The sequence below is a fragment of the Carassius gibelio genome, chromosome B14 (genome assembly GCF_023724105.1).
Source record: "Carassius gibelio isolate Cgi1373 ecotype wild population from Czech Republic chromosome B14, carGib1.2-hapl.c, whole genome shotgun sequence".
NCBI classification, from domain to species: Eukaryota; Metazoa; Chordata; class Actinopteri; order Cypriniformes; family Cyprinidae; genus Carassius; species Carassius gibelio.
In genome coordinates, this window is record NC_068409.1 from 7,794,643 (window position 1) to 7,817,301 (window position 22,659).

Here is a 22,659-nt window from a genome sequence, read left to right on the forward strand (position 1 = left end):
GACAGAATCCAGTAGCGAGTAGAAATAAGGTTTATTTCAACAGTCAGTAGACCAAACAGAATTGCTTGCAGACAACGGGCACCAAGCAGGTCCTAGGGAACACAACAGCTGTAGTGTAGACTCCAAGCAGGGCAGACCAGAAATGTGATGTGCTGAGACGATCCTCAAACATAAGCAGACCACAGATGAAGCAGACATATAAGCTGGATCTCCGAGCAATCCAAGAGCGTGACCAGAACTGCACAGAACAGAGATCAGAACACAGACAGCAACCCAAACGATCTGACACTGAACCTGACTGACACAGCCCTACATATAGGACTAGTAAACGAGACACACCTGCGACTGATCTGATTGCTCGTCAGCGCAGCTGGCGCTGATAGGCAATCAGATCAGTGCAGTACACACAAAATGAGCAAGCAAACCTGCGAACCGTGACATTACCCCACCCCCTAGGAGCGTCACCTGACGCTCTCAGAGGGTCCTACCTGGCGATTGTAAGCATCAATAAGGGAATGATCCAATATGTCCCGGGCAGGTACCCAACTCCTCTCCTCCGGACCGTAACCCTCCCAGTCCACCAAGTACTGGAATCCACGTCCCCTCCGCCTTGAATCCAGGATACGATTAACCGAATAGGCTGGTTCCCCATCTACGATTCGCGGCGGTGGGGGAACCGGGACAGGCGGATTTATAGTTGAACGAAAAACGGGCTTGATTTTAGATACGTGGAAGGCGGGGTGAATCCTCCGGTATGCCGGAGGGAGTTTGAGGCGGACCGTCACCGGACTAAGAATTTTGGTGATGGTAAACGGGCCGATGAATTTAGGAGCTAATTTTCTACAAACGGAGCGGAGAGGAATATCAGCAGATGAAAGCCACACTTTTTGACCAGCGACGTAGACGGGAGGTTTCGACCGGTGGCGATCGGCCTGGACCTTAGTGCGCAAACCCACCTGGAGAAGGGTCTCCCTGGCCGTTCTCCAGATGTCTCTGCACCCCTGGACGAATTCGTGAGCAGAGGGGACCGCGACTTCAGATGCCAGACTAGGAAAAATTGGTGGCTGGTACCCTAAACTACACTCAAACGGAGAAAGGCCCGTGGACGACACTGGTAATGAGTTATGCGCATACTCAACCCATGAGATATGCTGACTCCAAGAGGACGGATTCTGTGACGCTAAACATCGTAACCCTCGTTCCAAATCTTGGTTAGCCCGCTCCGTCTGACCATTGCTCTGGGGATGAAACCCAGAAGAAAGACTGACATTCGCCCCCAGCAACCGACAAAACTCTCTCCAAAATTTGGATATAAACTGGGGACCCCTGTCAGAGACCACGTCTGTCGGGAGGCCATGGATACGAAACACGTGGTCTATGACAGCAACTGCTGTCTCTCTGGCTGATGGTAATTTGGGCAGAGGGATAAAATGCGCAGCCTTCGAGAACCTGTCCACCACAGTTAAAACCACTGTGTTACCCTGTGAGGCAGGGAGACCTGTAACGAAATCTAGCGCAATATGTGACCAGGGTCTCGAAGGAACTGACAACGGTTGAAGGAGCCCAGCAGGAGGGCGAGTGGAAGACTTACAACTAGCACAGACCGAGCAGGCCAATACAAAACGACGAGTGTCACGAGCCATAGTTTGCCACCAGAACCGTTGCTTAATGAGAAAAATGGTGCGATTTACTCCTGGATGACACGCCAGCTTGGAACAATGACCCCACCGAATGACGTTGGACCTCAATTTCTCTGGCACAAATAAACGACCCGGTGGACATCCGGGCGGAGGCACTACCCCATCTAAGGCCATGCGGACCTTCGACTCGATCTCCCAGGTCAACATTGAAACCACACAATTATGTGGAACGATGGACTCGGGAGAAACCGGGCGTTCAGATTGGTCAAAAATACGGGACAAAGCATCAGGTTTGATGTTCTTGGAACCTGGACGATAGGAAATGGAAAAATCGAACCGACCGAAAAAAAGTGCCCACCGAGCCTGCCTAGAGTTAAGTCGTTTGGCGGATCTGATGTATTCAAGGTTCTTGTGGTCGGTCCAAACAATGAAAGGTACCCCCGAACCCTCCAACCAATGACGCCATTCCTCCAAGGCTAACTTGACTGCCAACAACTCTCTATTACCAATGTCGTAATTACGTTCAGCGGAAGACAAACGATGAGAATAATAAGCGCACGGATGAACCTTGCCGTCCATAGAGGAGCGCTGGGAGAGAACCGCACCTACCCCCACCTCTGACGCATCGACCTCCACCACAAACTGACGAGAGGGATCAGGAGCAACGAGAATGGGGGCTGAAACAAAGCAGTTCTTGAGTTTAGAGAATGCAACATCAGCTGCACTAGACCACCTGAAAGTCGTCATGGTGGAGGTCAAGGCTGTCAGAGGCGCGGCTAGTTGGCTATAGTTGCGAATAAAACGCCGGTAAAAATTGGCAAAGCCCAGAAACCTCTGCAGGGCCTTGCGGGAATCTGGAGTTGGCCAATTAACCACTGCCTGAATCTTGTCGGGATCCATGCGCACCCCCTCAGACGACACGATAAATCCTAAAAAAGGAACAGACTGTGCATGAAAAGCGCATTTCTCCGCCTTGACAAAAAGTCCATTCTCCAACAGCCTCTGAAGCACTCGTCTGACGTGCTGAACGTGTTCCTGGAGAGACGAAGAAAATATCAATATGTCATCCAGGTAAACATATATGAACTGATCAACCATGTCTCTCAGCACATCGTTAACGAGTGCCTGGAAAACCGCGGGGGAGTTGGAAAGACCGAAAGGCATAACCAAGTATTCAAAGTGCCCCCTGGGGGTATTAAATGCGGTTTTCCACTCATCCCCCTTCCTGATGCGGACCAAATGATAGGCGTTACGTAGATCTAACTTGGTGAACCAAGAAGCACCCTGCAGCCTCTCGAAAGCTGAAGACATCAGCGGCAAAGGATAAGTATTCTTTACCGTGATGCTGTTCAACCCTCGGTAATCAATACAAGGACGCAGGGAACCGTCCTTCTTGCCCACAAAGAAGAATCCCGCCCCTGCAGGAGAAGAGGAAGGACGGATGAGTTTGGCTGCCAGAGAATCAGAAATATATTTCTCCATGGCCTCCCTCTCCGGAGTGGAAAGAGAGTATAATCTGCCCTTAGGCGGAGACGTACCTGGCAATAAGTCTATAGCACAGTCATAAGGACGGTGCGGAGGAAGAGAAGCAGCTCGGGACTTACTGAACACCTCCTTCAGGTCGAGGTACTCCCCGGGCACGTTAGACAGATCCACCTGCTCATCCTGCAACACAGAACAAGACACAGAAGAACACGCAGACACCAAACAAGATGCATGACAGTTATCACTCCAAGACATGACAGAGTTCTGACGCCAATTTATGTGAGGGTTGTGCAGTGTGAGCCAAGGGTGTCCTAACACCACAGGAGCCAATGCGGAGTCAATAAGGAGAAAGTGAATCTCCTCAACGTGGTTACCCGACGTGATCAGACTCACCGGTCCGGTGGAGTGGGTGACCGATGACAGAAGTTGTCCACCCAGGGCATTAACTGAGATGGGGTGAGTGACGGGAATTATAGGTACTCCCAGACGAAGTGCCAGGTCATGGTCCATAAAACTCCCCTCAGCCCCGGAGTCCACCAGAGCCTCACATCGATGATAAGAGGAGCCCCACTGCAGTCTTACTGGAAGGAGTGTCGCTTCACGAGAGGATTCATCCCAGGATATGCCACCCGTCAGTAACCTCCGTTCTACTGACGGGTGTTGGCTTTTACCAGGCACTTAGACGCAAAGTGACCCCCGGCTCCACAGTATAGGCACAGTCCTTGCGCTCTTCTGCGCTCCTTCTCCTCCCTGGAGAGACGAGCTCTGCCCACCTGCATGGGTTCCGGATTGAACGAGTCACCAACCACATCACCTGAAGGAAAGACCGGATGGACCTCCATATCTGGAACTCGACCTCGCTGCACCAGAAGACTTCGACGTTGTAACCTTGTGTCTACTCGGATAGCTAGATCAATCAACCCATCCAAAGTTGCAGGTAGCTCCAGGGTGTATATCTCATTTTGGATGCGGTCGGCCAACCCATGCAAAAACATGTCCCACTGCGCCTCGCTGTTCCACTTACACTCTGCAGCTAGTGTCCGGAATTCAATGGAATAGTCAGTAACCGATCTGTGGTCCTGACGTAAATCCGCCAACACTCGGGCTGCTTCCCTGCCTGCAACTGCCCGATCAAAAACTTTCTTGAGCTCAGTGCTGAAAGTCTGGAAAGACTCTAAACAGTCATGTCCCTGTTCCCAAACAGTGGTTCCCCATAGCGCCGCTCTTCCAGATAGAAGGGTAATGACAAAAGCCACTTTAGATTCCTCAGTGGGAAATGATGAGCTCTGAAGAGAAAAAAACAAAGAGCATTTTGTCAAAAATGATCGACATAGATGTGGCTCACCAGCATAGGCAGCAGGAGGAGGCAGACGGGGCTCCGTATTGTAGGTGCGATGATCCGTGGGGGGAACAGCGGGTGGTGGAATGGGCACAGTGGGCACGTGGGCAGGCTCGACTCTAAGATGTTGTAACTGCTTGGTTAACTCCGATACTTGTCCCACCAAGGCCTGTATTGCTTGACCAGAAGCCATGATCTGTTCGTCTTGTCGATCAAATCGTGCATTATTATTGTGGAGGGCTTCTCTCAGTTCGTTTACACTCGCTGGATCCATAACGTGGTCAGATCGTTATGTCAGGAATCACTCGACAGAATCCAGTAGCGAGTAGAAATAAGGTTTATTTCAACAGTCAGTAGACCAAACAGAATTGCTTGCAGACAACGGGCACCAAGCAGGTCCTAGGGAACACAACAGCTGTAGTGTAGACTCCAAGCAGGGCAGACCAGAAATGTGATGTGCTGAGACGATCCTCAAACATAAGCAGACCACAGATGAAGCAGACATATAAGCTGGATCTCCGAGCAATCCAAGAGCGTGACCAGAACTGCACAGAACAGAGATCAGAACACAGACAGCAACCCAAACGATCTGACACTGAACCTGACTGACACAGCCCTACATATAGGACTAGTAAACGAGACACACCTGCGACTGATCTGATTGCTCGTCAGCGCAGCTGGCGCTGATAGGCAATCAGATCAGTGCAGTACACACAAAATGAGCAAGCAAACCTGCGAACCGTGACACTAGATTTAAACTGCAAGAGTGTGTCTGCCTCCCGAACAATGTTAGGTAGGTTATTCCAGAGTTTAGGCGACAAATAGGAAAAGGATCTGCCGCCCGCAGTTGATTTTGATATTCTAGGTATTATCAAATTGCCTGAGTTTTGAGAACGTAACGGACGTAGAGGAGTATAATGTAAAAGGAGCTCATTCAAATACTGAGGTGCTAAACCATTCAGGGCTTTATAAGTAATGAGCAATATTTTAAAATCTATACGATGTTTGATAGGGAGCCAGTGCAGTGATGACAGGACCGGGCTAATATGGTCATACTTCCTGGTTCTAGTAAGAACTCTTGCTGCTGCATTTTGGACTAGCTGTAGTTTGTTTACCAAGCGTGCAGAACAACCACCCAATAAAGCATCACAATAATCTAACCTTGAGCTCATAAATGCATGGATTAACATTTCTGCATTTGACATTGAGAGCATAGGCCGTAATTTAGATATTATTTCATGTAGAGTACTAACAAGGTTGATTTGAAATGTGCTTTATAAATAAATCTCAGTCTCAGAAAACTTAACACAGTCTAGGACTGCATTGCTAAAAATACAGCCTTTGGTATGGCAATATTATGAAATATTTAAATGTTTTTGAAGCTTTCTGAAGCATCAAGGCTCTTAAACATATATTAACGTTACTGCTACCTGCTGGTCAAAAAGACACTTACAATAACACACACTTGCTGAGCAACTGGAAGCAATTACAGCATTTAATAAATATAAAACTATGAAACAATATACAATATATCATGCAGTCAGTGGAGTCAAGCCCATTCAAACCATTTTAAATATTTAAATATTGATTTTGAATGTAGCTTCCAAAAGACAAAAAAATAACAGAATAATATATATATATATATTTGATACTGTCACATGCATAAACATAAACATACTCATGGTTGCAAGTTAAATATTCTTTTTTTAAACCTTTCAGGTTGAATTCTGTTGACATAATTTTGAACATTAGCTACAACTAAATATTGTGCGTATCTTTTAACTCAAATTTCTGTGTTATTTAAAAAATAATTTAAAAAAAAGCTAATTACTTTAATGAAATTGTCTTAATAACTTTGGAAATTGGGCAGTGTATTTCTAGTTTCAACATGATTGGATAAATAAAATAAAATGTTTAACTTGCTTTAAACTGAAATAGATAAGATTGGTTACATTTTCAGGACCATAACTCGGGAGCAACTTGTATTTGTTTGTTTGTTTATGAGTTTGTTTATTTGTGTTTATGCTACAAATTATTCGGTTCCTCAAACTTAGTGTAGTTTGTTGGTAGTTGTCATAACTCCAGAAGATTGATGCATACTGTTGTTCATTAATGCATTCATTTCTTTAATGAGTTGCTTGCTTGTTTATTTGTTTGTTTGTGCAGTGTATGGACATTACATGGAGACAAGATTATTTGCTTCTATAAATCTTCGTTTGTGTTCATCTGAAAGTCATCTTCGTCAACACAACGAGGTTTTGTTGGGGAATGTTTTCTCTTGTGCAGAAGTGAAGCAAGCAGCTCGAGAGCTGAGCGTGTGTCGGGTCATCTTGATTTAAATATGTATCGCACTGCATCCTGAGTGTCATTCTGAAAGCATCATAAGCTCGTCTACTGGTCAGAGGCTCTGGTGAGTAGCTACCTGACAATAATCTTATCATTAATGCTCTTTGTTTCGCGTTTGAACTGTTTTATGCCATGTGGTCTTTGACTTTCTCTGTTTTAAAGGTTATTAGGCCCGAGAAACGTATCGTTAAAATAAAGACATTTAAATGGCACTCGAATTCACGTCAAAATAATCTGTTGAAGCCATCATGAAACAAATCAATAACATCCCTCTGATTTTGTCAGCGCGCCGATCGAGCGAGTGTGTGTTTGTGTGTGTGCGCGCGCGTTAATAACAGCTGTTCGGAACACAGCGTGCTCGCGCTGACTTTATCTTGGCACGAGTGTGTGAAACTGAACGAGAGGAGCGCTGTCCGTGGGAACTCTTCATGACATGATCACACGGGACGCTACAGTGAATAGAGCAGCCCATTGGTTTTGTTCTCAAAATAAATATAGTTCGCCGTTTCTTAAAAGTCCTTTCATGTGATGAAAATATGACGTGATGTGCTCATCTGCGCGTCACAGAAAACATCAACAAAGAGCTCAAGGTGAGATATAATTCACGTTTATTGTTCTCTGGAGCATTGGCTGAGTGCACTGACAATCTGTGTTGTAGATGTTTCTTTTTGGCTGCACTGTAATAAGTTTAGTTCAAACTCTCTGCTGGAAAACAACGATAAGCACCATCACTGAGTTTGTAATGGTTTCATTGGTTTAAATGGAAACTGTAATAGTCTCTACTGGTAATCGATCACCTTCTATTGTTGCTTGTTAAAACCAATAACATCCTAATGGAATGTGTCCCAGAACACATTGGACAAAACAATTTTTAATGGTTTTTATATTTAAAAGTTGATGGCTTGTAATGTTTGCAATGGTATATGTAGTGCAAACCATTAGAATTTCGCTGATGGAAACCCTATACATGGAATATATGCAGTACCTGTGTGTAATTGTCCAATGTTTTCATTCAGGTTCATTCAGTAGGTCCTGTTCTTGTTGTTGAGGACATTTCACCAGCACTATCTGTGTGGTTGTCTTGCAGTAATATTTCTTTTAATAAATATGTTTGGGAAATGAGATTCCTGTCGGCAGGTCATGTCCATATTAGCCAGTGTGTATTATATTGTTGAATGCATTGAGTTTGAGTTAGCAGCACAGACTAAGCCACACACACACTGATGATCAGGATAGATGGTGTTTCACTGGTCTGAGGATGAGCATGATTCCTGCAGTGTCATCACTGTGTGTTTTCTGGAGGTCATGAGAACGCTGAGTCATTCTGCAGAGGATCTTCAGCTTTCATCAGGTGAGACGCTCTGTAAGATGATCCAGTGTCATTACTATTTCAGCAATTTCCACAGAAAGACCTTGAGAGGCTGGCTACGGGAAAACACACTGCAAACCACCAAAGGTCATCATTTGACTAATGATAATTAGAATACAAGAACTTCAAGCAGAACGCTGAATAAGTGATCACATATCATTAGCACACACACACACACACACACACACACACACATACACACTTCATGTTCAGTAATCTGCATTGCGTTTCAGTCCATGTAATGCATTTATTGCCCAATGATTTAATCTATGCTAGATATCACATTGACTTATTAGTGACAATGATCAATGACTGAACAAGGAATGCTAATAGCCATTATTAATGCAAACACACAATACAACAGCAGAAATGTTGCTGTGTGCTGTGAAACAGGCCTTAAATGGCCACAAATGAACCAGTACCGGAGGCTTGATGAGGATCATAGAAAGTGACAGGAATACAGACTGAAACTGCAATAGTGGAACAAACTGTCAAACCCAATATCAGTCAAACGCATCACTTAAACTGCTGTTTTGGTGAACGCACATGTGATTGGGTGGAGTTTAAGTAGCTATATATAACAGATTCATTCATTTGTCCAGGTTTCAAACAGTTCGATACATGTATGCAATTGTTTTTGACGCCCTTGCCGAGAGCTTGACCAGCTTTACTACATGAGGTCTGAGTCTGCTTACTCTCCACAAGCTGGTTTTGTTGCCTTCGGCTTATTCACTGAAGGCATTAAGACTTTATTTGTCTTTACACAAGTATGCATTGTAAAAACCCTATGCAGGTAAACCTGACTTGAATCTTGACCTTAGTTTTTATACTTCCAAAAAAGCACTGTACTGTAAGTTGGCAGTTGTTGATGAATCGTGAATCGTGTGTGTGTGTGTGTGTGTGTGTGTGTGTCAGAGGGTGTGGGTCGAGATCCTCTCAGCACGCCTGCACAGAAAGATAACGCTGATGGAGCTCAGTGAATGATTATCTGTAGGAGCCAAGAGAGTCGGACGGTGTGACAGACCCGAGCTGCTCAGCGCTGGAGTGGAGCCGCTTTAGCTCGTGTGCTCATTAACGTGTTTGAAGCAGCCGGCTGGGTGAAGAACACACACACACAGTGATGACGGACCAGGACACGCTCGACGTGGAAGATCCTCCTCCAGCATACATGATCTTCCTGCTGGTGTTCCTCTTCTTCATCACGGGTCTTCTGGGATTCCTGATCTGTCACTGTCTGAAGAAGAAGGGCTACCGCTGCGAGCTGGAGGAGGACGAGGAAAACTGTGAAGACAAACTGGAGGCGGAGAAAGATGGTAAGTCATTTCAACCTCTGTTTTAATAAAATGAATCAATACGAGAATTAGATTAACTATAAATCCAAATGTACAGTAGTCTGCAGAGTGACACATGCACAGCTGGCAGAGGTGGACTGTCCAGGGGTCATGTTTATTCCACTAATTAGTTCTATCTCCAGGCTGAAGATCTGTGCTAATTAGCCAATCCAAGTGATCGGAACAAAACACGAGGAGGACTTGTACTTTCCACCTCTGTCCGCAGGTTCAGCTCGAGGGGAACGTCGTGACATTTTTCAAGGTTCCCTAAAACTGCTGAGGCACTCACGTCTCTAATGTTGAGAGATTGAAGAAAACAAGATCAACTTTTCTGAGCTTTTTATATTCTTCATCTGTATCCCATGGAGGTTTTTATTTGTCTTCAGATTCCTTGGCAAAATACCAAGAAATCCCTCAAAATCACTTTTTTTATATACAGTATATGCTTGTATAATCTAGTCATAGGATCCCAAAATAAGCACAGTTTTTCCACTGACCTTTGAGTTTTTTCCCATCATAATGCTGAGCAGACATTTATGGATAACTGGGATATTAGAATAACACTTATTCAGTGGTTTCTGACCCTGCAGTGCACTAAATGAGGTTCACTCCCTCAAGTACTGACACACAGAACATCATTTGACTTTAATAAAACATTGCGATGGCTGAAATTATAAAGCTATTTACAGAAATAGTGGAAGAAACTGTTTGCACCAAGATCATTAACATAACTGAAATGTTCTATCAAATTAGAAAACTGTGAATCAGAAGACAGTCAAGACACAGTGGAACAAATCCTGAAATGCATCATTGAGAATGAAGGTAGAGATCATTCACTCTTTCTGTCCTGTTCTGCAGTATTTACAAGTGCACTGCATTTAAGTGATTTCCGTGGTTGAAAATGCTGTTATTTTTCTGTTACAGCCAATATGGAGGCTTTCAAAGAGATGCTGGTTGGCCAAAATGTTTGCGAACTTCACGATCCACGGTATGATCGTTATTTTTGAGACTCTTTAAATATGTATTTTGGAAAAACACCAATTCATAAACATGTTTTGTTAGGTCTGCATTTATGTTGTTTTTTTACATGACACACACTGAGATTATTTAGGATCTTTCAGTTTGTTTGCGAATATTTTAGTTGTAATGTATTGAAGTAGAATGTCGAGTATAAAAAGCCAGGTTTGTATTGAGTACTGAGTTCAGCATTGGTCCCAGAGGGATGTAGGACAAGCAAAGGCATGTTTGTGTGTGAACGAGTGTGCACACTGGTCTCTGAATGGGTGTAGATGTATCAGAAGTACTCTTCTTCTCAGCAGCTTGCGGCACAAAGATAGCGTCGGTGGTCTTCCCCTTCACCATCACACAGTTCATCTGGGAGGAGAGATCAGCTCGTGTGTTCACTGTATGCAGAGCCACGTATTAAAAACTCGCCGCAGGAGCCGAGTGTCTCGAAGCAGAGCCCGGACGGGAGAGCAGACCGTGTTTTCTGTGGGCAGGTGAGGTTCTTCATCATTCTTCACTACTGCCCTGCTCTTCAGAACAATACTACAGTCATCATGTGTCAAACACAGCACATAGAAAACAAACATTAAGTCTTTAACAGATCTAAATAATAAACCTAAATGCTAACCACATGAGAACCCAGGATGTTATTTAGGGTATGTTTGTACAACAAAGATATTGCTATATTAAAACAGATTAGCCCCACCCACCGATTCTACAACACTGCTTGTTTAGCCCCGCCCACCGATTCTACATCACTGCCTGATTAGCCCCGCCCACCGATTCTACATCACTGCCTGTTTAGCCCCGCCCACCGATTCTACATCACTGCCTGATTAGCCCCGCCCACCGATTCTACATCACTGCCTGATTAGCCCCGCCCACCGATTCTACATCACTGCCTGTTTAGCCCCGCCCACCGATTCTACATCACTGCCTGATTAGCCCCGCCCACCGATTCTACATCACTGCCTGTTTAGCCCCGCCCAACAATTAGCTCCTGTTATGTCAATAATGAGAGGGGCCTGTACCATGATGGCAGCTGAACAAATTCAGAGTTACAGGATTAGTTTTGAGTTGACAAACCAAACCAAACCTCTCCAGTCCGGCTTTGCTGGCAACATGATGCTGATCATCAACTTTCTTTGTCAACTCAGGCTTTGATCCTGAGTTTGTGGAGCACGTGCACATGAATGTGTGACATCACTGGTGAACAGCCAATCATGGCCTTGCAATACAAAGCAAGTTTGATTTACTTCTCGCGAGAGACCCAGTGAGATTCAAAACTGAAGGTTAAAGGTTTTGCTAAAGGTTAAGATATTGATGAATATGACAAATTTAAACAGGACAAATAAAATAAATAATCTTGCTCTATAAGTGAAGTCACAAGTGAAACTCGTTAACTTAGTTTACACATTTGAAAATATATAGTGATAGAGACTAGAACATGTAAAGTCAGATTTTTTATTTTATAAATAGTGCAATCTTTTGATCTGTATCTTATCTGTATACATTACTATTTAAAATAAACTATTTATAATAACTGTTAAAGTAAAATTGCTTGTGTGTAAAAGATAAATAATAATATGAATCACAATAATTATATAAATCATAAAAAGACTCAGTAATTATAATTTTTTTGTTGGTTTTTCTTTTTTTTTTTTTTTTTTTTTTTTTTTTTTTAGCAATAGTGACCTTTAATTTGGAGCAAGATAAACTGGAGTGACTTTGTGTCAGACATGTGTCACTTCTCTCACATCTGATTGGTCCAGCTCCAGTTTAAGATCTCTAACCCAGAACATAGCCTGCCCCAGAGCAGGTTAGCTGTGGAGTGTAAGTTAATATGGTAATAAACGCAGCTAAAAGCCAAGCCACTTACATGGTACCTAAAACCCAGGATTGGTGCAAACTAACCTGAAACTTACCTGGCTAGCCAAATAATCCGGCTTCATGGTACAGGCCCCTGGTCTACACAGAAACCAAACGATGAACAGTCAACAACAGTCAACAGTCAACTTGTTAACTTTTTTTTTTTTTTAATAGATAGCCTTCTGATGAGGGGATCAAAACAAAATACAATTAATAATAAAAAGGCATTTCATGACCCCTTTATAATACACTAACATTGCCCCCGATTTTGATAATAAAATTCATAGACATTTCAAGCATTTAAAGATTATCCTTCATGATCATGAGCATTTTAGGATAATGAGAAATGTGTGTCCAGTCTTTTGACTGTGTGTCACTGTTTACAGCAGTTTAAGTATTACAGAATATTATCGGTTGAACTTGATTTTACAGTATGTGCACTTACAGTTATTTACAGTATACCTACCTAAGAAAGTACTGGTAATATCGGGTAATTACACGGTGTAATCTTAGGTTCAGGGTTAGTACCTAGTTATTACCTAGCTATTGATTATAATTACTATAATACGTACATAGTATGTACATGAGCGACAGGACTGTAAAATAAAGTGCCACTATATTATCCATGGATGGAAGGTATTAATTGTAGAATATAATTAAGATGTGCATTATGCACATGCAAGTTTAAAGAATATTGCCAAGCTAAATACCGTCTGTATACTTGCCTAAATTGACAGATTTCGTGTCACTCACATGGAGAAGAGGAACAGCCTGCAAGGTTCGATGAATCTTCCTACACCAAAGCCTGGGAACACATCGAATGACACAACTCTCTCAGACAGCAGGACGGGGCTCAAAGACACTTCCAAAAAACCTCAGGAGGAATACAACATCCGCAACATGTTCAAAGAAGCTGGAGCAGTGAACGGCAAAGTCCCCAACCTCAGCAAACGCAAGAAAAGTGTGACACTGCTGGGCTTCTATAAGGCTGGTAGTGCTGTGGAGACTAAAGCAGGACAGGAGGTGTGTGTGGAGGACAAGGAGTCGTCGAGCACCGCTGATCAGTTATCTGAATGCTGGAGCTCCGGCGCTGCGTCTCCCACAGATCTCACCAAAACCGCTTTAGATAAAAACTCAAATAAAGCCTGCGTGAGTCAATTACAGGAGACTCTGAGAGAGAGCAGCCCAGAGAACCAGAAGACTGATGAAGACACTTTACAAGAGAAACCACAGGACAAAATCAGTGCAAACACAACGGTGATTGTTGGTGATGGTTCTAATGGCAGCTCTAGGTTTTCTGTGATACAGACTGTGGAAGAGACGATCATCACAGCTGAAGCTAACACAGACAACAGAGATGATACGACAACACACGATGACCTGAAGACTGGACAATAGACCCACAAACATAACATCATAAGATGATCAAATTGATTTTTGAGAATGAGACTCAAATTTGCCACAACGCTGCTTTTACCAGTAATACACTTTATATGTGAATTAATTGCATAATAAAGCTATATATGATGGGCCTTATTGAAAAGCAATATATTAAAATAACCTATATTGACAATTTGGTGGTTTTCTGTTCAGATATTTACAAAGCCACTTCAACAGCTTCAACACAGCTGAGTACAGTCAAGTCAACAAAACAGATTGTGTCAAAGCAACTGAACAACATTAATCAGGAAAGCAGTGTTTCAATAATGCAGTTCATCATTGAAGTCAGTGATGTCATCATTCAGCCGAGTTCAGTTTAAATAGTATCTGTGTAATAATCTGAAATCAAGACAACGATTTCACTTTGAATGAAGTGAGTGAGTGCAGCAGCTCCCTCCACACAGGTCAGGTCTCTCCAAACCGGCTCATGTGAAACAATGTGAGGTTGTGGCTGTTAAAAGAATACAACAGAGATAAAGATAAGAATGTTGTATTTATAATATCCTCATGCATCTTTAAAACAACATGATAAAAGCAGGAACATTAAGGCTGTTAAAAGAGAAGTTCATTGCATCACACTCTAAAGCTGCCCTAAAGGATCCTAGTGTGTTGGAAGTGTTTATACAAAGCTGTAAATAAATAAAGAATGCTCTTACAAGAATATACTATATTAGTCTTGGTACTTTAAAATGTCATGTTTAATTCAATGTTACTTGCCGTTTCTTTGTAATTTGTCAAGTTTATCAGCAATTACTGAATTGTTTCGCTTCCACTGTGTGCTTGGGTTTGTGGAGTTTTGTGGGATAAGGAGTTGTGTGGCATGTTCTGTTAGAAAGAGCCTGATCTTTCTAATGTTGTATAAAGCAAATGTGCAGGACTGTGCAGTTCTAACAATGTTGTCTGATAACTCCAAGGGTCCTGGCTGCAGAGGTGGAATAACCCATACGGCATAGATAGGAGACTGCCTTAGGTCCCCAAAAGTCAAGGGCCCCCTAAAATGCTCTTCATATACAAGGTGTATTAAGTGCGGACACACTTTAAAAAAATTGTTTCAGTTTAATTTAAATTTGTAGTTTAAATATCTAAAAATAAATGTATTTTAAAGTTTAGAATTAGACAGCCTTTGGAGTGTGTAGGCAACTGCACAGTAAAATAATAATAATAATAAATACCCCACAGCACCACCTAGTGTCCAATCTACTCTAATACATCACATTTTTAAACGTGAATACTGTAACCACACACTGGATGGGATAAAAATGATAGCATGGTAAATCTAAGCCACACCACATCGCTCTGACATTTCAATGTGGGATTTCACTTTTGTGGTCTACAACATGAAAGAAAGCCTTTATAACACTGGACACAACAATATGGCACCGTTGTGCAGCAGCAAGCATCACAACAGATGAAGGTAACTCAAGGTTGATCCAGGTAAATGTGTGCAAATGTAAAGGGCCCCATTCCTATATCTTGACTGTCTGTTCTGGAAGAAGTTATGGTTGTTTCGCCTAAAGCTGGATAAAGAAAAAGTGATGAAGTGATAGGTTTGTTGAAACCCCAAGCAGTTCTGTCTTTGAAAGGTTGAGTTGAAGGTGGTGATCCTTCATCCAGCAAGAAATGTCTGTTAGACAAGCTGAGATGCAAGCAGTTATCATCGGATCATCAGGATGGAATGAGAAGTAGAGTTGAGTGTCATCAGCATAGCAATGACGTAGCAGCTATATGAAAAGCCATGTTTGTGAATAATAAAACCTAGTGATGCCATGCAGACAGAGAAGAGAAGTGGTCCAAGCACCGAGCCCTGAGGCACCCCAGTAGCTACATCGCAGAAAGAAAGAAAGTCTTAATTATTATTTCAAGAAGTCCTAAATTTGGGGTTGTAAAGATAAGAATTGAGGTATGGCTTAATGTGATGAACAAACTTTAAAAGGTTATTATTTCACTGAATAATTATGCGTACTGCATGCCTCAAAGTCAGGTGCTGCACTGCTTTGTGTACTGCTGTTACCCGGAAAATTGGCATATTTCTCCCATTCCAAAATTCCAGGGGCACTGCACAAGATCCCGGGCCCTATGCAAAGGCAGTCCTAATGGGCCCCCCTCCCCTTGAAAATATATATTCCAGACTTTCCAAGGGCCCTCTCTTCCTTTGGGGCCCTGTTTTACCCCCAGTCCAGCACCCCTGAGCCCATCTGCTGTTTTTGTTCTATTCAAAGATAAAATTGGCCCATATTTTTAAATGTTAACTGGTGGATTGACAAGAACACATTGCATGTTAAAATCTAAGTGATATTTCACACATTAATAAATAAATAAATAGATAAACAAACAATTTCCTCACCCGTAAACCTTCCTGGGTGTATATGATTTAAATATATATATATATATATATATATATATATATATATATATATATATATATATATATATATATATTTAGTTTTTTTTTATGTCCTGTCTTTTCCAAGCTTTATAATGGCAGTGATTGGCTGTTGATATTCAGCTGACCAATTTAAGTCCAATAAAGTACATCCATTTTATAAAAATAAATATATAAAAAATTGGTCCACATGATGTCTGGAGGTTAATAAAGGCCTCCTGGGGTAAATCTGTATAAGAATAATATCAATATTTTTTAAATATTTTAAACTGTATTCTCTAGCTTCTGCTAACTGTTGTACGCACGTACATGAAAGTGGAGTTCAGCGGATGAAGTAAGATGTGGTGAGAATATACTAGTCTCACGAAAACCAAGTTTTGTTTACAGCAAAGGAAAACTAGTCTCCTCTTGGATCATTTTGAAATCCTCTGACAATTTTCTTTACAAATCCCTGTTTTGTACTAATCTTACTAGTTTGAACTAATTCCAGTGTTTGTTTGTTTGTTTCTCCTCTATACTTCTGCGTTCATCACTTCTGTCGAGAGCTTACGCTATGCCGATGTCATACGATGAACTCTATTCTCTTATGAACATACATAAATCAGTTAACAGAAGCTAGAGATTACAGCTGATAAAGCAGCGGTTCAATTCAATTCAGAAGGCCTTTATCAACCTCCCAGAGCCATGTGGATCACTATTTATAATGACTTCAAAATCTTGACCACTACTCACTGCCATTATAAAGCTGGGAAGAGCCAGGACATTTTTTTACATACCTCCGACTGTATTCATGTGAATGAAGAAAGTCATATACACCTAGGATGGCTTGAGGGAGAGTAAATAATGGGGTCATTTTTAATTTTATTTAATTGTTATATCTTTTACCTTTAATGTTGTATATCTGTAATATTTTGATTTATCAGTGCAATACTCTACCAACAGATGGAGCCGTTGCTGTAGAAAATACACTGAAAGGAAACAGTTCAGTCTAGTAAACATCTTGTAAAGAGAAACTACATTCATCTCTGCTTTATTCTTCAAAATTGTTCCAGACTACATCTGACACGTTATTTCTATTTGCCTTACTGTCATGGGGGGTATCCGATGACCCCTTGAATCAGTTTTAGAGTTTGTGATCGTGGGGTACATGTACATCGGCTGTCATGATACACCCTGAGAGAGACAGATTCCTAATGAACGAGTAAATATAAAGTTACGTTTTACATAAAACGTCTCAGGTTACAAATGTAACCTTGGTTCCCTGAGAACAGGGAACGAGACAATACGTCAACGACGCTATGGGGAACGCCTCAGGTGTGACAGGTGTCTGAAATCAAATATCAACTCACAGCAATCATGCTGACCGGCGACAGCCGTGAATCATCAGCTTGAATGATGAGCGTGCGACCTGGATATAAAAAGGGCGCCTTGAAACCATGACAATATCCTTTCGTCTGAAGGGACTGTTTGGCAGGCAGACCCTGAGGCATGGCTGGGAGACGTATTGTCTCGTTTCCTGTTCTCAGGGAACCAAGGTTACATTTGTAACCTGAGACGTTCCCTTTCGAAGGGAACTTCGACAATACGTCAACGACGCTATGGGGAACGAAATACCCATGCCGCCATGCTAAAGGGAGTGCATGCCCAATGGCAGTGACAACTGTCAGAACCAGCAATTCAATGAACGCTAGAACCACTCACCCTCAGGTCACACAGAGCTGTCAGTGACAGCACTCCCTACGGTCATAGCCCAAGCTATATGATACCACAGAAAACCTCCATAAACATAGTTTAGTGAAAGGTCTACCTGGGCCTGCTCAAGGGCCTAGGACCACAACTTCAACTTCTTAGAAGGGGTCCCTTCTAGGGAATGTGGCTAGGAAACCCGAGGGAACCCCAGCCAGTCACTATTCAGGGGAATGTACCACCTGAAATGCCACCAGGCAGGCCTGACCTGGTGTCACTACATAAGACACTACAGACTGGCCACTTCCTGTCTGTCCGAAGACAGAGCCTCTGGACACTTGCCTTTAGGAAGGCATCCAGCCCGAGGAACTGCGGAGCAGGCAGTGAACCACTCGGCCCGGATCTCAGAGACGGGATATCCTGGAGAGTATGACTCAGCATAGTGCTTTACAACCCTTGCCAGCGAGGGGAGTTTCTCTACTCGATCCACGGATCTACCCAGTGTTTGTGTTTCAAAAAACACTGAGGAGGCCTGTGAGGGCCTAAGGACTGATCTAACTGGGAGGCCTCATGAGAGGCCTACGACCGACTGACCAGACTCAGGAGACCACATACTCACATTGCCTCAGTGAGGGGAGCATAAGATCTACCTGGTAGGCAACCAGGCTGTAGCAGGATAAAAAGGTTCCAGGAGGGAACCCGTAGCAGAGAATAAAAACTTGAGCCGAGCCAGGGCGCAAACTCACCTCCGGTAGCTGCCTGATAAGGACTGCTAAACTGAAAGTAAGTGGCCACTAGCTTACAAAACCCAGCATCACCGTGAAACTACTCCCAGGGAGACCTGGAGAGGCCTACTACCTGACAACCACAGTATGTGGGAGCTCACCTACAGAGAGGCCTGGAGAGGCCTACTACCTGTTACCAGATAACCACCTTAAGTGGAAACTGAAAGAAATTTGGAACTCAACTCCAGGGAGGCCTGGTGAGGCCTACTACCTGACAACCACAGTATGTGGGAGCTCACCTTCAGAGAGGCCTGGTGAAGCCTACTATCTGATAACCACAATATGTGGGAGTTCACCTACAGAGAGGCCTAGAGAGGCCTACTACCTCTTACCAGATAACCACCTTAAGTGGAAACTGAAAGTCATTTGGAACTCAACTCCAGGGAGGCCTGGTGAGGCCTACTACCTGACAACCACAGTATGTGGGAGCTCAACATCGGGGAGGCCTGGAGAGGCCTACTACCTGAAAACCATAGCTGATAGTGAGCCAGACTGGCAGTCCAGTTGACTGTCTTTGGGGCTTTGCCTTCAGGGAGGCCTTATGAGGCCTACTACCTGACAGTTCAAAGAAGCGGGAATTCAACTCCAGGGAGGCCTGTGGGGCCTGCCACCTAGTAACCACAGTATGTGGGATTAAACCCTCAGGGAGGCCTAGTAAAGCCTACTACCTGACCACCACAAAATGTGGGAGCCCACCTTCAGGGAGGCCTGAAGAGGCCTACTACCTGAAACAGTCTAATCAGCTGGATGTAACTGCTGCTGGGGACTCGCCTAACAGGGAGGCCTGGTCGAGCCTGCTAGCTGATAGCGAGTCTATTCTGCTACTTTAACGAACACTGCTGGAACCATACTATTAAAAACTTTTCCTATAGTTTTGTCCAAGTGTATGTTCCACAATATTGCGACCCACCTCAGAGGAGGCCTGTTAAGGCCTACTAATCAGCAGTGAGCCTTCTGCCTGAACTACCAGGGCCAACCACCGAAGGTGAGCTGGCCTAGGAGCCCTATTGGGGGCTATTCCGTCAAGGAGGCCTGCTGGGGCCTACTACCCAACTGTGCAGCCTTCGCGGCAGAAAGCTGTTGCTACAGCATCCTGGTACCTAATCACATTGCCAGAGGCAGTGTACTCAGCAAATAGCAATACCCTTATAGCAGGGGAGTACAACATACGCCATTCTGCCTAGTGGAGGCCCCATTAGGGGCCTACCTACTAAATGCATAGGCGTCAGCCCATGGCAATGCTCTGGCTTCAAAGGGAGCGGAGTTCAAAAACCGGAATGAAATGTAGTTTAGAACTCCCTGCTCAACCGGAGCCATCGTGGTGTGAGGTAGATACATACAGAGCTGAGAATGGACTACTCAAAACTACCCTGAGTTAGCGGAGGAGTAACAACCATATGCCCCTGCAATGTTAGACAGGGAACAGGCCTGCAAGTGGCTCCAAAGGGTGACAGGGATTTGTCCTGCGCCCAGCCTAGGGGAGCGGGGGGGCTAAATTGCAAGCCAACCCACTTCAACCCATCGGTCGAGCGATTAGCTCAACGGGCTGAGTGGAGCCAGCTCTAGAGGCCCAAAAACATCTCTGTTCGGCAGGGTCTGACAAACTCTCACTTCGCAGAGCGAAAGATGGCCTAACCCTGCCAGACTGATCCTACCTCAGCTACCACCCTGCATTACTCTTCACCCCTGAATGCAGAGAAAGGGGCGGACCTTGGCCAACAACTCCCATTTAAGGGAGGAGGCTGAAATCAAGGGGAGGAAGCCTAACACATAATGAATGTGGCAGCTATACTTAGCAACACGCCTCCAATATCCCTAGCATAGCCTAGGCCAGCTACAGAGGCGGCCCGGATGAGGGCCGACCTACAAGCAGAGATCTACCTGAGGGCTCGGAGGAGCCACAGCCTACTTGATTGAGAGGCTGTGAAAACACTCAACCTACTGAAACCCAACAGAGCTCAGGGGAGCGAGTACTCAGGATACCAATGTCACAAACAGATAGGCAGGACATCTATCTGAAGATCTATCTTTTTTTAGGAAGAACAACTACTCTACCCTCTGGGTGGCTAATAGCTCTGAGGCTAAACAGAAATGAGCGGTGGCCCACCACGCATATAAAATGTTATGACAGGAAGGCCACCAACTGGGGGAGGCTTCAGGGCCCTAAAGTCCATACTTTAATTGCTCCTCTAAGAATGACCCCCTAGGTCTATACAGGGAACAGGGTCTGTAGAGAAATATAATCAGTGTTAGTTATACACACAGAATTTTACAAACCAAAAGTTCACCTGCGGCGTGCGGAGTGAAGACTCGCCAGAGAGTTCTCAATGAATCTGGGGTCCACCACTTTTACATGCCTAAAAGAGGCGCTCACATCAACCTGTGCACATACGGTGGGCCATCAGAACATAGTTCTCATCATAAGGCCCATCCCCAGGGCTGGTGTAACGTAAACGCCTGGGGAGTCAAGAAGAGGGAGAGGGCTGGTAGAAAAGGCCCTCCAGGGAGATCAAACCCTATTTCCGCTGAGTGTTGCAGCGCTTGTGCTGAATGACCTCCCTTAAGTCCCTCTTTTTGCGGGAGGCCCGCCTCCTATGTGTCCTACTCTTGCCTGGGCTGGGGCCCGGATCTCAGAGGTATACAGGTCTTAAATGCAGCTGAGCGCGCCTTCGCCTCCCTAAACTTTCCAACCACCGCCTCAACGGAGGTGCCAAAAAGTTTAGCAGGCGAAACTGGTGAATCAAGGAGAAGGGATTTTTCTTTCTCCCCGATATCAGCCAAGTTGAGCCACAGATGCCTCTCTGTGGCCACCATCGCCGCCATCGATCGGCCGATCGCGGCAGCAGTCTGTTTAGTGGCCCGGAGGGACAAATCTGTGGTCCGGCGCAACTCAGCGACCGCCTCAGGGGACAGCCCTGCCCCCTGGTCGAGATCCTGCAGCAGGTCAGCTTGGTAGGCTTGGAGCACTGCCATGGTATGAAGGGCAGCACCAGCCTGACCTGCTGCCGTGTACGCTCTGCCATTCAAGCGAGCCGTGGCTTTAAGGGGCTTGGATCGCAGAGTCGGAGCTTTTAGTGTCGACACCCGCCCAGAAACGAGATAGTTCGCAAACGTCTCTTCAACAGGCGGCATCGACACATAACCGTACTCACCGATCCCCTCAACATCAGCGAAGTTGCCCCGCTGATGTCGATGAATACGGGCAGAGTACGGTTTCTTCCATGCCCTCTCGATCTCTGAATGGAGATCAGGAAGGAATGAAAGGCTCTGCTGAGCTGGTGGTCTATGTTCAGGGAGAAACCGATCATCCAAACAACCCGAACGATCTCTCCCTGAGCGCGCCGCCATGGCAACTGAAGTTTGTCAGTGGCGCGCTCCATAACTTCCACCAGCTCTGCGTACACGGGGCAGGATGGCTGACGAGGTTGAGGATCTAAATCATCCTCCTCAGCCATGTCTTGCCCGGCCTGAAGAGCACTCGCTGCAGTATTAGTAGGAGAAAAGTCTCCGTCATCCACCTGCAGCTCACTCTCGTCAGCCGATGATGCGTACGAGAGGTTAATGCCCCTCTCGAGACTGTCAGCGAGCTCCATCTGGGAGCCCCATGAAGCACGTCGCCGCTCTGCCTCGGCACGAGCGGGACCCAATCCGCGAGGACCAGACGCTGAACTCTCTTCCCTCGAGAAGAGAGCCCGACGAGACCGGAGCGTTCTCATAGGAAAACGCTCACAATTTGCACAGGACGCTCCCTCAAGAGCATCCTGTGCGTGCTCTTCACCCAAACAGTACACACACATCTCGTGAGTGTCACCCGGCGACAAATATCTTGGGCACGGGTCAGCACATTTCACAAAACTTTTAGGACTTGCCTTAGATGTGCGTTTCATTTCTTCGCTGTAAGCAGACGTTTAAATCAGACAAAACAGTCCCTGAAGACGAAAAGGATATTGTCATGGTTTCAAGGCGCCCTTTTTATATCCA

At 44.6% G+C, this 22,659-nt stretch overlaps 1 protein-coding gene across 8 annotated transcripts; it reads left to right on the top strand.

Moving 5' to 3' along the window:
* The first annotated feature begins 7,227 nt into the window (after positions 1 to 7,227).
* rell2 (RELT like 2) lies at positions 7,228 to 14,489 on the top strand. 8 transcript variants are annotated; one of them, XM_052575162.1, is made up of 7 exons: positions 7,228 to 7,400; positions 8,042 to 8,161; positions 9,095 to 9,492; positions 10,264 to 10,332; positions 10,435 to 10,498; positions 10,827 to 11,009; positions 13,122 to 14,489. In XM_052575162.1, exons 3-7 carry the CDS (start codon positions 9,300 to 9,302, stop codon positions 13,780 to 13,782), a joined length of 1,170 nt encoding a protein of 389 aa, XP_052431122.1. In that variant the 5' UTR covers positions 7,228 to 7,400; positions 8,042 to 8,161; positions 9,095 to 9,299; the 3' UTR covers positions 13,783 to 14,489. The 8 variants fall into 8 exon arrangements, with proteins under 8 accessions (XP_052431122.1, XP_052431126.1, XP_052431123.1 ...); XM_052575166.1 differs by having other exon boundaries at positions 9,174 to 9,492; XM_052575163.1 differs by having other exon boundaries at positions 8,088 to 8,161.
* The last annotated feature ends 8,170 nt before the right edge of the window (positions 14,490 to 22,659 follow it).

Bases quoted from the DNA above. Each gene is read 5' to 3' on its own strand.
- rell2 (XM_052575162.1), top strand. From the start codon at position 9,300: ATGACGGACCAGGACACGCTCGACGTGGAAGATCCTCCTCCAGCATAC. The intron at 10,333-10,434 runs GTAGAGATCATT...TTTCTGTTACAG, and splicing joins ATGCATCATTGAGAATGAAG to CCAATATGGAGGCTTTCAAA. The intron at 10,499-10,826 runs GTATGATCGTTA...TCTTCTTCTCAG, and splicing joins TGCGAACTTCACGATCCACG to CAGCTTGCGGCACAAAGATA.